The sequence below is a fragment of the Ammodytes marinus genome, assembly GCF_949987685.1.
Source record: "Ammodytes marinus genome assembly, chromosome: 10".
NCBI classification, from domain to species: domain Eukaryota; kingdom Metazoa; phylum Chordata; class Actinopteri; order Uranoscopiformes; family Ammodytidae; genus Ammodytes; species Ammodytes marinus.
The window spans coordinates 5,436,621-5,452,301 of NC_137214.1; the positions used below are offsets into that span (position 1 = coordinate 5,436,621).

General features: G+C 40.0%; 1 protein-coding gene across 1 annotated transcript; it reads right to left on the reverse strand.

The window, feature by feature from the left end:
* Positions 1 to 9,732: 9,732 nt before the first annotated feature.
* On the reverse strand, positions 9,733 to 14,175 carry nek12 (NIMA-related kinase 12; the record flags this gene model as incomplete). Its single annotated transcript, XM_080035990.1, has 2 exons — positions 9,733 to 9,944; positions 13,017 to 14,175. The coding sequence occupies 2 exons, from the start codon at positions 14,173 to 14,175 to the stop codon at positions 9,733 to 9,735; spliced, it is 1,371 nt and encodes a 456-aa protein (XP_079892116.1).
* Between the last annotated feature and the right edge of the window lie 1,506 nt (positions 14,176 to 15,681).

The following is a 15,681-nucleotide window of genomic DNA, read 5'->3' on the forward strand; positions in this document are numbered from 1 at the left end:
CTGTTGATGTGTTAAGAAAGCCGCCCAGACATGTCACACATTTTGTCATCATACTGACAGAGGATTGGCAGACTGTGACACACCAATGAAGTTTTACGTATTATGTGGTTGCTATTAAAGGAATACTTCACCCATACGGAACTGGCATTCTATCATTATAAAATCTCTATTATAATATAATGAATGAGGTTTTTCTTCCCTCAGTCTTCCCTTGGCCCAGCTGTCCTATTAATCCTAACCCTACATTTTACCATGTGTGATGTCATGCATGGGAAAATGTAGGGTTAGACAGTGAGACCATAAAACACTCTTTCTGCTTTTTCTCAGGCTAGGATGAACCGATTTCTATAATGTTTGCACATTTATATTACATAGAATCTCAGACTTCAATAATCTTTAATGATGGTCCATGGAAGTCAGGGACGACTGACTCAATGATAAGCACAGGAGGATCTATCACATGGAGTTTACTGATAATCAAAGCCCATCAATGACAATCAATGACAAGCGCAGAGAATGGATGATAAATGCATGTTCCCTATTACCGTGTGCTAGAAACCAGGCAAAAAAAAAAAAAGAGACACGACACCGGAATTGGCCGACTGTTACACACCATTTCAGTTGTATTAGGTCATATAGTTTGTGAAGCCCAACCCACAAGACAAATACTGTGACTTAATGAGTTAGACCTGGAAGTAGACCCAATTAGATTAGGTTTCAAATAAACGTTACGAGACTAGTGTGAATAGACAGTATAAAAATAGAATTCAATGTCCTTGTGCAATTCTGACAGTCCATAACCCCTTACACCCCCCCCTCCCCTCCAAACCACCACCCCCGTAGTTCTCACCCTGATTCACCACATACACACGCACGCACACGCACACACACACACACACACACACACACGCACACACGCACACACACACACACACACACGCACACACACACACACACACGCACACACAGTGTTCAGTGCACAGTCCTGCATGCATAACTGTCATGCCTGCCCTATCTGGGTTTATATAAGTGTTTTTTCATTGCTGGCATGCAGACATGTCAACTCTTGCTGTCCAAATGGGTAGAAAGACGAAAGTAGTTCCTCTTCTTCCTCTACATGTCTGTTTTACTCTTTCTTTCATCATGCTTTCTCTGTGCACCTCACACTTCTGGTTCAAAAGTCTCTCCTTAGCCGCCATACATAACATCGTATGAGCATCCAACATTGAACTTTTTCTGACTGACTGACATAATGAATGAATAATACTTTTTTGTCTTTGTTTTTTTGCACACACTTATTATGTCTTATTATTTGACTCAAAATGTTTGGAAAAAAATGTATACAGGTGTATTAAGTCACGTTTTTAAAATATTATTTTTTTATTTTGACGTCCAAATAGTGTAACATTGACTCTTTAAACAAAGCCTTGTATCAATGAAGGATTTACAAACACTTTGAACAGATTAGTGAATGAGTTGATTCATTTGACAACAGCAGCACAATATCTCTTAAATGAAAGAATGTTTTTTTTGTTCACATTGTGAATGTTTGTGCCGTCCAGACAGCTGGTTAGTAGGCCTACGTCATATAAAAATGTCTGTATAAAAAGAATAAATAAATAGTCAAATAAATAGAGATGTAAATTAAATAAATACATATATCATTGACATTTCTGGAAGATATAAAATCAGAATTAGAATAAAAATATATATGTATAAAAGCTGGTCATATCTGTAACAATGGAAGCTGCCCTTCATAAAACAGAGAACAGTTGAGAATATTCATCTCTTCGCATAGTTGTTGAGTCTCCTGAGGAAATTAGCGTACGGCTTGAACGGTTGACTGGGTTTGCGCTCTGTCATCGGGCATATGGTGTCATTCTGGAGAAAGCACAGTGTGTGTGTGTGTGAGAGAGAGAGAGTTTGATATTAGGACTCTTAATTATCATGGTCACTAATGACGTAAGCAAGTAAAAGGTAAACAGTATGAAATCCCACATCCACAGTCATGCTTGTGTCGACTAACCTCCTTATGCTGACCCAGAGCCTCTAGGTTGGCCTTAAGTTCTTGGAGGATGTCCTTGTCATCTTCCTGTAGTACCGTCACATTGGTCAGAAGGTCTTTGAGCTCCCTGACAAACACTCCCAGGCAGTAAAGCTGAATTGGGACAAAAAATAAAGCGGACAGGGCCCAGTCAGGCTATTGCAAATAAAACCAGAAAAAAAAAAAAGCAAAACATTGATCTTTAGAGTCTAGGCCATTAAGAGTGGTGAAATGATGCAAACTTACTGCATTCTTAGTCATATTCCTCGTCGGCTGTCTCACTGGCTATGGGGACAGAAAATGTATTCAAGTCAAGGCACTGTTTTTTAATATTTTTATAAAAATGGCATATTATGATGTCAACATTCATTGAAGGGTTTCAGATGAATTTCATTATAAAATCGCTATTATAATATAATGAATGGGGTTTTTCTTCCCTTGGCCCAGCTGTCCTGTTAATCCTAACCCTACATTTTTACTAGTGTGATGTCACACCAGTAAAATGTAAGGTTTGACAGTGAGACCATAAAACACTCAGCCTTTAAGTGAACAAGGTGTGATATCGTATCATTATATTAGCATTAGCTACTTACAGATGTGATGTTGACTCTGCTGTTCAATTGGTCCAGTCTCTCTATCATCTCCCCGTTGAGTGTTGTGTTGATCTCAACACATTGGCACAGGTGCAACAGGACCAGGGCAAACATGAGCTTCATCATACTGAAAAACCTTGTCTATTGTCTCCGCCTTCACAGCCACTCTGAGAAGCCTTAGCTTGAGATCTGATGTTATCAGCGTCTGCATCTCTCTATTTATACACAAGGAAGTTCCTAGTAATTGTTGTACGCCCACTTCAAATGTGATTTGACAGCTTAAACCTGCAGTGTGTAGAATTTTGGGTTTTATTTCCTAGCAGATTTTTCCTTTAGGTAACACTTTATAATAACTATCCGTTGTAACTCGTTAATAGATCATTAGTAAACTCTTAATTAATGATTATTAATGATTTGTTAAGTGTTTGTTAGCAGTTTGTTAAGGATTTATAACAATGGTAGATAGTTAATAGCTTAATAATTTAATCAGTTCATCTGGGAAGTAATCCGAGATACCGACGAGGCTGAAATAGGCTATAGACTATATACAGTGCATGGGCAACTGAGGGCAGCCCCATTTTCAAATATTTTTTCAGTTAATCTCGGATTACCTCCCAGATGAACTGATTCAATTATTAAGCTATTAACTATCTACCATTGTTATAAATCCTTAACAAACTGCTAACAAACACTTAACAAATCATTAATAATCATTAATTAAGAGTTTACTAATGATCTATTAACAAGTTACAACGGATAGTTATTATAAAGTGTTACCTTACTTTATAAAGTAATTATAATATCCATAAGTACATTTCCATATTTCTGCATATTTTGGACCAAGGCCTAGTGCCGCCATCTTGAAAGTGTCATAGTTGGAATGAGTTGGGGTTACCCAGGGAGTGTTGCATTCTAGAACTTTGTAGAACTTTCTTGATGATGTCATATTACACACTGCACCTTTAATTTCTTGTGTAATGTAACTAAGCAATGTACGTTAGCAATGTGTGGTGTATTTCGGTATAACACATTCTAAAATTATACTGTTTAATTAAGACATTGCTTAATTACATACAGAATTAACTATAAGGAAAGCCAGGAGCAGCTCTCTGCTCTCAGTGTATGCTGTTGGAGACAAGAATGTTGATTGTTTAGGTTAGAAGGCTGTGGTCGCTTTCTACATGCAGAGGGTCATTAAATCACGCTCAGCTAGTATATGTATAGAAGGCAGGGCTGGACTGGGACAAAAAATCGGCCCTGGCATTTTTGGCCATGGCAGCCCACCATGATTATTTATACGATATGCGGAGGCAGGGGCGTTGCACCAAATTCTGGGCCCCTATACAGGAAGTCCTGATGGGCCCTCTGAGAGGCGGTCTTACAATACAAACATGTAAAAGCTATGTTTGTCTATAGTCCAAAACGTATGAGTGACTGGTCCCTCTCTGAGCCAGATAACAACACAATGTTTCTATTGATGAATGACCAAATCATTACGCGTACTTGAACACAACCCCTGGTCTAATGACTCTTAATAAACATGCACACACAGAGGTTGCTTTCCGAATCGCATACTTTCTACTATATATTATGTAGAAAAAAGATTTAGGATGTCCCGATTCTTGTGGCCAGATTTAGGATGGTTAGAAGTACCCGGATGTCCTACTTCATGCGGCCAAGATTGTTAGTGTTGAAAAGTGCATCCTATTTGGGTGATTCTGACCCACAATCCAGTGCGCACGTGAAGTGACGTCACATCGACGAAGCCTCCATATGAAAACAAACAGGGATGCGACGGATATAAAAGCAAGAGGCAAGATCAAGGCGCAATGTTATGACGAAATAAGAGAGTAAAGTATCCCCCAATAGTATGCCTACTGCATCATAAGTAGATTATTTTTATCGTCGGATGTAGTATGTAGAATAGAAAAAAGAAAGAGTATGCGATTCGGAACGCAACCACAGTGTTTCTCACAGGAATTTGGGAGACTGTGTCGTGGACCCTGGACCTTCTAGGGGGGTCCGGGGATTTTTTAAAAATGTATAAGTAAAATTCATCAATCTGGTGCACTTTGAGGAGAAAACTAAGGCTAAATCAACTGTTTCCTATGTAAGCTATTTAGTACTATAAAGGGTCCATAAAATAAAAAAAAACATATTTATTTTTTTATGGACCCGGCCCACCGGGCATTGCCCGGTACGCCCGATGGCCAGTCCAGCCCTGATAGAAGGATTTAAGAGCCAATGACGCAACAAGAACGGTTCATGGAACGTCAAGGGCTTTGGATGCACAAGGAATGCGTCTTGTTACGAGCCTAAACTAGAGATGCATCTGAGTCTATTTAAACAAACCCAGGAAAGCGTGTAGAACTAATAGTTCATTTATGGGACGCTGTCCAACAGCGTTGCTGCAAAAGCACAGAGCAGACATATGATATGCAGTAAGCACTCACAGTATTGCAATATAGGCTACTTCGCTACCTTCTTCCACCTCTGGCAATGTACTTCGGACTTCTTAGAATGCAAAAAAACACACAGCAGCGTGCCTGTGTTTTATTGCATGTGGTGCAAAGGAAATGCAGTATTCAGTTAGACACTCGTTTTTTATCAACTGGAATCAGTATGTTGACTTTCAAACACAAAACACGTGATGAGAAGTAGGTGACAAGAGCTGTTCAAACTAGTTAGTACTGGACGTGATCCAAGTAGGTCAATACTGTGATTGCTTACTGCATATCTAATAAAAAATCATTGAATCGATAGCAAAGGATTCTTGCACCATACAGCTGGCATGCTTGAGAGCAAAATATAGCAGGTTGGCTTTGCACTTTGTTGAAAAGCAAAAGAAGCTGACACTTCTGACTTTCCCCTTTTTCAATGTACGTGACCAGAGATAACCATTGTGTCTCACACCTCAATGTTGGTGTGGGTAAGAGGAGGGAGGAGTGTGGGGGGGAACTTCTGCATGCAGTGATGACACTTGCGACGTAGTTAATGTTGTCACCAGTTTCACTGGGCAATTCCTATACCAAAAATAATATCATGGTCATTTCTGATCGGGGACATTTAAGTAAAAATATATTGATCAATCTGATTTTCATGTCATAGAGTGCAGCATGTGTCATCCTGTAAACATGTGTGGCGTTTGTAGAAACATCAATGTGGGTATTAGTATTTGTATATCTTGTGCATAATCACAGATGGACATGTCAAAAAGGTGTTGGGAAATTGTTCACTTTAATCTGCATGACGAGCTGGTTATTTGCAGGTATAACCCTGAAGCCTATCAAATCATGTTGTTTTTAAATAGCGTTAAATGTACCACAGCATTCTAACGAATTATAACGTCAAACTTTAATAATAAAAAAATGTATAATATTGCTTGCCTCATACATCATATTTTTCATAGATTGTCCCCACCTCCATTAAACAAATATAGAAGACTACCAGACCACCATTACTACTCAGATAACGTCTACTACTAAAATGTCCTGTCGTTTAAAAGGCTGTGCATTGTGGGACAGTATACCACTTTCAGTCAGGTCAATTAAAGTTGTAGCTGAGAATGAACCAAACATGTGACCATACTTACACTTATGTAAATGCAAACCATGTGCCATAGTCCGTACATAAGCACATCTATGGATGCTACCCCAGTGCAATTGTACCTGCTCAAACATGTCTGTGTGTGCAATCCATGTCAATAAATAGGGTATTGTCCCATACTAACGCTATGGGCATTTTATCCTAATATCTGTGTATAAGAAACCAGGCTTAATAACGTTCCATCTTTAATGAGATACACAAAGCTGGAATTGACTGACTTTTTAATTTTAATTTTTTTGTATTTTCCATGCTTTATTGACAGTGTGAAGAGACAGAGATGAAATGAGGCAGAGAGGGGAATGACATGCAGAAAACGGCCCGGGCCGGATTCGAACCCGGGTCTGCTGAGATGAGGACTGAGCCTCTATGTGGGGCCGCTCTAACCACTGTGATAGAAATGAATATTATATTTATGTATATACTGTATATATTATATTAATTTCCATCACACCACTACACCACAAGCACCCCAAATTGACAAACCTTGACACACCAATTCAATTGTAGTATGTCACATAGCTTATAAAGCCCTACTCACAAGCCAAATGCTGACTTAGTGTTGTTGTTAAATTGGTATTCATTCACTCCCTGGAAGTAGACCAAATACAAGTGGTGTGTATGGAAAGTAGTAACAGTAGAATACAACGTCCTTGTGCAATTTTGGGAGTCCCAATCATACAGACGGAGCTGTGTCAATAGAAGGGAAACTTCTAAAGTGCTTTTGGTAGTGATTAATCTTAAGGTGGACTGATGAGATAAGTTCATTTGAGTGGGTGTGGCTGTAGTGAATAGATGGATGGATGGATGGATGGATGGATGGATGGATGGATGGATGGATGGATGGATGGATAGATAGATAGATAGATAGATAGATAGATAGATAGATAGATAGATAGATAGATAGATAGATAGATAGATAGATAGATAGATAGATAGATAGATAGATAGATAGATACTGTAGAAGGAAATCCTTGAAATTGTAAAATCACAAATCCATTACGCAATTTCCCCCCTTAAGCGGTATCTATTTTTATCTGTCTCAGATCTTTGAGAAACTTGATGACTCACACTGTAGATTAATCTGGGCATGTGGTTTGCAACATTTTGTTGCAGATGTCATCATGGAAGTTTGTATGCTGCTCTTGTCATTAACACCATCAGTAGCATGAATAATCAAATGAGTGAGCAGGTGTGATTCTGAGGTCGTTTGAGGGGAACATCTTCGTTGGTGGGAAACAGAGGGAAAGTTACAACCATAGTTTTTTTTGCCGTCACAATTCCCAAAAGGTCCAATAGCTATGTTGTGTGACGCTTGTAAGTCGAATGTGTGTGGGTGAACCCGAGACTGCTGACTTTGTGCACGGAAAAACACTTTAGCCAACTCATGAGTGTTCATGAGATCGTGTGTTGATAAAATGTTGCTTAGGTTTTCCGTTGAAACACAATGTGAAATTGGCGCAGTCGAAGCCTAACACGTCCCTGTAGGCCTAATTGTTTCATTTTAATGACATGTACCAGACAGAGTAGGAACATAAATGCATTATTGGCAAAACATTGTTGCTCTAACCACTACACCACGAGCGGCCCCACTGTAAGGCCATTTTAATGATAAGTTCATAAGTTTAATAATGAAGAGAAGGAGAGCAAGACAGTAGCATGAGGCATGACCACTCTGACTCAGTCACTACGTTTACATGCAGTTAGATAAATCGGTGTATTGTGTTAGCCCAACTGAAACCGGAACTTTAAAATACACATAACATGTTAGTCCAACAGAAATTGTACTAAAACTGATTTCTCAAAATTGAGCTAACACACCCAGTTGATGCGGTTGGGAGCCAGGCTTCTCCTGCATGTATACAGTCAATCAGACTGTGACAAGCCAAGGCGCTCTGTGCATGCTCAACAGTTTCCCGCCCAAGGCTTGGACCCGTAGTTGAAAAGCATTCAATGCTAACAGAAGAACAACAACAAAGGAATAATTGGAACTAGCTTGCTGCTCGCTATCCGTAAAGACGCACTAACTAGTTAGCATCTTGCTAAACTTTAGCAACCTTCTAAACATAAGCTGCGCAAATCTGGCACCAACTCACACTTGGACTCAAATATGAATTTGTTAAATTCAGGAGGTCAAAGGTCAAGGTCACTGTGACCTCACAGTGTGAACGCTCAAGAACACTTTAAGGGATTGTCTTCAAAGTCTTCAAACACGTCCACTCTGACTCTGAGATGAACTGACTAGATTCTGAAGGTCAAAGGTCAAGGTCACTTTGGCCTCAGATCTTGTAAGCACACTATTCTAAGAATTTTTTTTTTGTCAAATTTAACACAAACTCACACTTTGACTGGAGGGGGAACTGATGGTGAACAGTCTACCTACTAAGCAGAAGCTCTCCTACTTTTCCCACATGACCTTCCCATACTTCTTGCTTATGAATTTCTTCCTTTATCAATCTCACTCCTGGTACTTCTGCCTTTGAGTCTTGATTTTGTTATGGATTGGAGGATTTGGTTTCAGCCTTTCTAAGTCAAGTCAGCTCAGTCAATTCAGCAGTTATTAATGCTTAGTTGATGTATGTTAAGCATTCACTGTGTATCATCAACTAACAGCTATTTAATGTATCCTTATTGTAAAATGTTACCGATTTATTTGATCATTTATTTGATGGAAAAAAATTGAAAAATATTAATACATTGGTGGTGTTTTAAGTGTGTTGTATGTTTGCATCTAATACAAACATTACTTTTATGAAAAATGACTTACTAATAGCACCAGTAAAATACATGAAAGAACAAAAGGCAAATACCAAAGGTATCCCCAAAATAGAAAAATATATTAATCTAAAAACCCTGGCCACCGCTATCCTTGCTATATCAATAAAGCATCAATATGTTTCTACACACTGTACAAGCTTGGGTTGTATGAGAATATCCAGTCACTTTTGCTCTGTTTGTCATTACCACCTCTCCTATTGACCATAATCTTCTTGAGGAATTCTCTGTGTCTCTTGTTGTGTTAGTAAATGCACTGCTGCAACATGTTTTTGACAAAATCCTTAAGTCCTTTTTATCAGTAAATTAACAAATAAGGCTGTGAGCACCAATTAGGCCTTGTGCTTAAATAGGAACCAAGCTTTGTTTCCTTAGGTCTTTCTACCAGGAGGGCAAACTGTTTTTTGATCAAAGTTACTTGACACGCCATGCAATGTTGTCGGTGCAGTAAGGGTCTTTGGTTTGTATATAGCTAAACATATTCTGAGTAAACAAAAGTGAAAATCATTTGAAGAATGTTTTTAATTGCAAATATGACTCATTCAAAAAAGAAGTGCTTCAAGAAATTAATCCGCACAGCATATCAGGGCTTTAAGCATGGGTTTAGCCTCTCTACCAAAGGCACTTGATAGAATTGTCACTGTCCCTTTATTTTGAAATTGCGGGCCCATTCCAACATGAGGTTATTTATTGTCTGCATATTTATTATCGGCATCTTTAACCCTTTTCCTTCAGTGCTTTCAGTGTGATGGTCAACCCTCCGGCGTCACACAGCTCAAACTCCTCCCCCAGAGTGATGTCATGACCCTGCTCTTCCTCACACTCTTCTTCCAGCTCGCCTTCCTCAAAGTCATCGAGATACTCCGCTTGTTCTGAGACGTCGGGAGCGTCCGGAAAAACTGCAAGAGAAGAAGAATCCGCTGAGTGATCTGCCACAAGCAAGACATCATACAAGTCATAAAAACAATCTACAGCTGCAGGGTCGACCATGTTATATACATGGAGACATTTGATCAACAATCACGTACAATCAAAACTATCAGGAAGCATTTATGTATTAAACAAAGTAAAACAGGTTCTAGATCAAAAATCACTCCGTATTCTCTACTGTTCACTAGTCTTACTTACTGTACGGAAGTCTGGGGCAACTCGTATAAAACGTCATTACATTCACTTACTATTCTCCAAAAAAAAAGCAATTTGCATTATTCCCAATGTGAGATATCTGGATCATACTAAACCATTATTCATACGGTCAAAATTATTAAAATTCACAGATCTGGTGGAATTTCACACTACACAGATAATGTTTAAGGCTAAAATCAACATATTACCCTTGTACAAACATTATTCAGTGATCGTGAGGGGGGTTATAATTTAAGGGGAAAATTAAATTTCAAAGTGAACAGCGTCCGTACGACCAGGAAAATGTTTTGTATTTCAATATGTGGTGTAAGACTATGGAACAGTTTGAGTGGGGAGATCAAGGAATGTCCAAACATTAACCAGTTTAAAATAAAATACAAAGAATTGATTTTCACGAGGTACAGGGATGAAGAAGGTGTTTAACATAGTGTATGTTTACATGTATGTATATATTTGACAGTATTTATGTAATATTGAATGTTTAATTAGATATTATTAAAAGATTACTTGACAATATTATTAGATTATACGACGATATTATTAGATAAATATGCAATTGGTAACAAATTGTATCATACTGAAAACTAATATATTAATACATATTGGGCCAGTTTCACGGACATGGATTAAGCCTAGTCCTCGACTAAATTGTACTTTCAATGGACAATCTCCATTCAAATTTCAATTTAGTCCAGGACTTGGCTTAATCCATGTCTGTGAAACTGGCCCATTATGTGTTTAAGCCTATCCAGTTCCATTTTTGTAAATAGTTGTACTTTCCTACAATATTCCCATTTGATGCTTATGCTGGGTTTACACTAGAGGACTTTTAAAAGACTTTGAAAAGACTGAAACCCTCTTACATCTGAAGACAATCAACTCACACCTGAAGACAACTAGTCATTAGTTTTCAGTCACAGAATGAGATTTTGAAAAGACAGGGGGTCTACAACTAGATTCCTTTTGAGATTACTATTATTTCCGCAAACGCGATAGTGATTATTTAATTAAAAAAAGGTTAATTCAATATTCCGAGCGGGGGACTTCCTTTATTTTTTTTATATATTTTTTTGGCATTTTTATGCTTTATTGATAGTGTAGAGACAGAGTTGAAATGGGGCAGAGAGGGAGTGACATGCAGAGAACGACCGCGGGCTGGAATCGAACCCGGGTCCGCTGCTGGCCGAGGCCCATGGGGGGGACGCCCTACCAACTGAGCTAAGGGCGCCCCCTGGACTTCCTTTAGTTATTTGACCATCTTTATTTGCTGATCTTGTCCCCCAATAACTTTAACTCCTAACCCTGTATTTGACGGTAAAGTGTTAAGGTTGCGCGGCTGTCAGCTTGGTTCTCCCCCGCCGAGGCTTCAAGGAAAAAGTGTCCGAAATAAGTGCCAGCACAGGCGGACACAGGTCGCGACTAATGCCGCTCCTCCTGCGTCGTGCTTGGTGCATGCGAGAGTGTGACAGTGTTTACGTCATTTTGCTTGAGCCATCCCCTTAAGACTAACGATAATATCAAACATGTTTGATAATGTCGGAACGTCAAGACGGGAAGAAGACTGGCTGAAATCGGGTCGGAAGACCACCATACACCAAACGACTGAGATTACGTGCGCGCCACAACTCCAGCACGACTTCTGTGATATCAGTCCGACATTGGAAGATTGTCTGCGACTGTCAAATCGCGTGAAAAGCCCAGCATTAGTTGTAGTTTTCTCAACATTTCAGTAACCAACATTGTACATTAACTGCACTATATTCATCTGAAGTACTGGTTCACTTTCAACATTTTTGGCTTGTTCGATGTTTTAGATGTCTGTTATGCTGGCCTTACACTACACGACTTTTCACGCGATTTGACAGTCGCAGACAATCTTCCAATGTCGGACTGACATCACAGAAGTTGTGCCGGAGTTGTGGCGCGCGCCCGTAATCTCAGACGTTTGGTGTAAATTGGTCATCCGACCCGATTTTCTTCTTCCCGTCTTGACGTTCCGACATTATGAAACAGGTTTGATATTATCGTTAGTCTTAAGGGGATGGCTCAAGCGAAATGACGTAAACACTGTCACACTCTCTCCTGCACCAAGCACGACGCAGGAGGAGCGGCATTAGTCGCGACCTGTGTCCGCCTGTGAGACACTTATTTCGGACACTTTTACCTAGTAGCCTCGGCTGGAGAACCAGCTGACAGCTGCGCAACCTTAGCACTTTAGCGTCAAATTTAGGGTTAGGAGTTAAAGTTATTGGCGGACAAGATCAGCAAATAAAGCTGGTCAAATAACTAAAGGAAGTCCCCCGCTCGGAATATTGAATTAACTTTTTTTTAATTAAATAATCACAATTGCGTTTGCGGAAATAATATTAATCTCAAAAGGAATCTAATTGTAGTCTTTCAATATGAGACCCCCTGGCTTTTCAGAATCTCATTCTGTGACTGAAAAAAAATGACTAGTTGTCTTCAGGTGTGAGTTGATTGTCTTTAGATGTGAGAGGGTGTTAGTCTTCAGTCTTTTAAAACTCCTCTGGTGTAAGCCCAGCATTAGTCGTTCCGCCAAAGAGTGATTCTTCTTTTAAGCATTTTAATAGATTGTTTGAAACCCAAATAAAGTCACATTATCCAACATTTCACCACAAAAGCAAACAGTAAAATGAATACTGATGCGAAAGTACTCTAACAATAAAATCTTAATGCCTTTGGTACTTTAACTACATTTAAAATAAAAACCCTTCGTACTTTTACTTGACTGGCTATAGTATATTGAATGAAAGACCAGTACTACTTTGACTGAAATAATAAGTGCTTTTCTTCCATCACTGAGATGTTTCACTTCCCATCTCCACCTCTATTACCAAGAAGAGGCTCAGGAGAAGAATGGCTGCTGTCTTCTGGCGACCGCGGTCCTTCACTGCTCTCCTCGGGAGAAGACACACTGTCATCTTCATCAAAGTCTTCAGGATAGTGGCAGCTGTCCTGTTCTCCAACACACAAACCACCAGGATCCCCTTCCTCCTCCTCCTCTTCCTTCTTCTCCTCCTCCTCAATATCACTGGAACTAGCCTCCGTGTTGCCTTCTTTCTCTTCCCATGACAAAACATCTGGCCCAAGTGTGGCAGTATCTTCCATGTCAGGGCTTTTTCCTTCTAGGTTGATGCCCCAGCTCTCCATAGGAACACAGCCTGCCTCTGTGTGCCTTTTTATGGACTGTAAGTGATCTCGGACATAGGCGTTTCCCAGTATAGAGGCGGCGCTTGGCCTGCTCTCCGGGTCCAGGCAGAGCATCTTCTGGATCAGATTGGAGATGTGGTCGGAGTAGACATTAGCCACCAAGGGCTCATACTCTCCTTTGGTGATCTTGTAGTAGAGACTAAGGAGGTTTGTGGCTGTGAATGGAGGCCTGAGGGCACAAATCTCATACAGTAGACAGCCCAGGGCCCACATGTCAGACTTGGAACTGTACGGGACGTCCCGGCACAGCTCGGGACTGAGGTAGCTGGGCGTCCCCACACACGTGGAGGCCATGTCAGCCGTGTTGCTCATCACTCTGGATATGCCAAAGTCCCCCAGCTTGACGACGCCTTGCTTTGTTAGCAGCACATTGGAGGTTTTGATGTCCCTGTGTAGTATTTTAGAGGCGTGGATGTAGTTGACGGCCACGGCCACTTGCATGAACCAGCCCATCACCGTCTCCTCCGGGAAGAACTCCTGGGGCTTCCTACTCTTCACCTTGTCATCCAACGTGCCGCCGTCGCAGTAGCTCATGACGATATAAATGAAGCCGTCGTTCACAAAGGCATCGCTGCATTTCACTATGAGAGGGTGCTCCAGCCGCCGGATGATTTCGGCCTCGTGTAGTATGGCCCTGCTGTGGGTGTTTGCCAACCCCGTGTCCTGCTGCTCTACCTGGATCCTCTTGACCGCGTGAAGGCTCCCGTGCTCGACGTGCCTCATCAGGAACACGTGCGCCGCTCCGCCCCTCCCCAAACACAAAACGCTCTTGTACTTCTCCATGTTACTTTGGTCTGTGAAGGGTCTCTGGAAGTAAAAATATATATATTTAAAGAAGAAGTAAAGTAAAGAAAAGAAGAGGAGTGTCGAAGGGAAAGGGAGCACTTCGTCAACACAGCTGACTACATAGCAGGCTGCGTCACGGACAGTTTGTGTTCACTCCGCGTTGCCGTGGTGACCAGGTCAAGCCTCTCGCGCTGGCACGGGGAGATCGGATTGGATGATATTTATTTTACTGGTAATTTTTAACAGTAGGAACTTCACCTGCTACACAAACGATTAAACACAAGAAACGATCGAAAACGTTTTCATTTGATAGTGATGGATGTTTACTTCCGAGGAAACAAAGTCCAGAGGGGGCAAAAAAGATAGCCTAATAATAATAATAGCCTAATAATAAAAAGACGCACAGTTAGGGTTTTAATGATCGCAAATAGGCTAGTTTTTATGTTATGATTTCCACGCCACTTTTCATAGCTTTGTTTGCAGTAGGCCTATTAATGGTAGACTAGCTTCTGACGTGTAGAATGATGTTGTAATGTAGACCTATTAGGCCTATGCTTAATTGAGATAGATAGATAGATAGATAGATAGATAGATAGATAGATAGATAGATAGATAGATAGATAGATAGATAGACAGACAGACAGACAGACAGACAGAGAGACAGACAGACAGACAGACAGACAGACAGACAGACAGACAGACAGACATAGCCTACAGATAGAGTATCATATTCGCCTATTATGGAGCTTGCAACGTTTTGTAAAGGGGATTATAAAAAAGTGTCCTTTACCTATTGTTATTGTTATAAGACAAGTTTGTTGTTCATTTGTTCCTCTCTCTCTCTCTATCTTTCAAATAATGCATGCTTAGAATAATTTGTTAAATGTCAGGCCTAAGTGATTGTTTTCATATTCATTTTCATTTAACTTTTATTTATCCTCGAGAGACCAATTGAGGGGTGACCCTCATTTTCAATGACGTCGAGTTGAACAAATTCCAAGGAAAAACAACAATGCATACACAATATTCAATGTAAATACATCAAATAGCCTACACAACAACAGGTGAAGAGAAGAAAAAAACAAAAAACAAAAAAACAATTGAAACATTTACATAGTGGTGAAGAGTGGCAGCAATTAAAATTTAATTAAATGGGTGAAAGTACAATATAGCCTAATTAAAACAGTTTTGTAAAATTGTATTTGAAACTATTGAAAAATATAAAGCAAACATTGTGCGACGTGCAGTTGGTGACTTCTTTGTGGGATATTGGAGATGGAACTCTTATAGAATGAGGCTATTCAGTCATCATACACATGTCTTAATATAAATGCTATTATTGACATAAAGCATTATCCAAAAGTTAAACACGTGACCTACCACTGAATCCAACGTTCATTAATCACAGGCTGTTTGAAAAAAGTCTGCGTTACCATATTCCTCCAAAGGAAAGTGCCCTTCAGGTTGTCATTCTCAAGGTTTCACTGGTACAACCACAAAGAT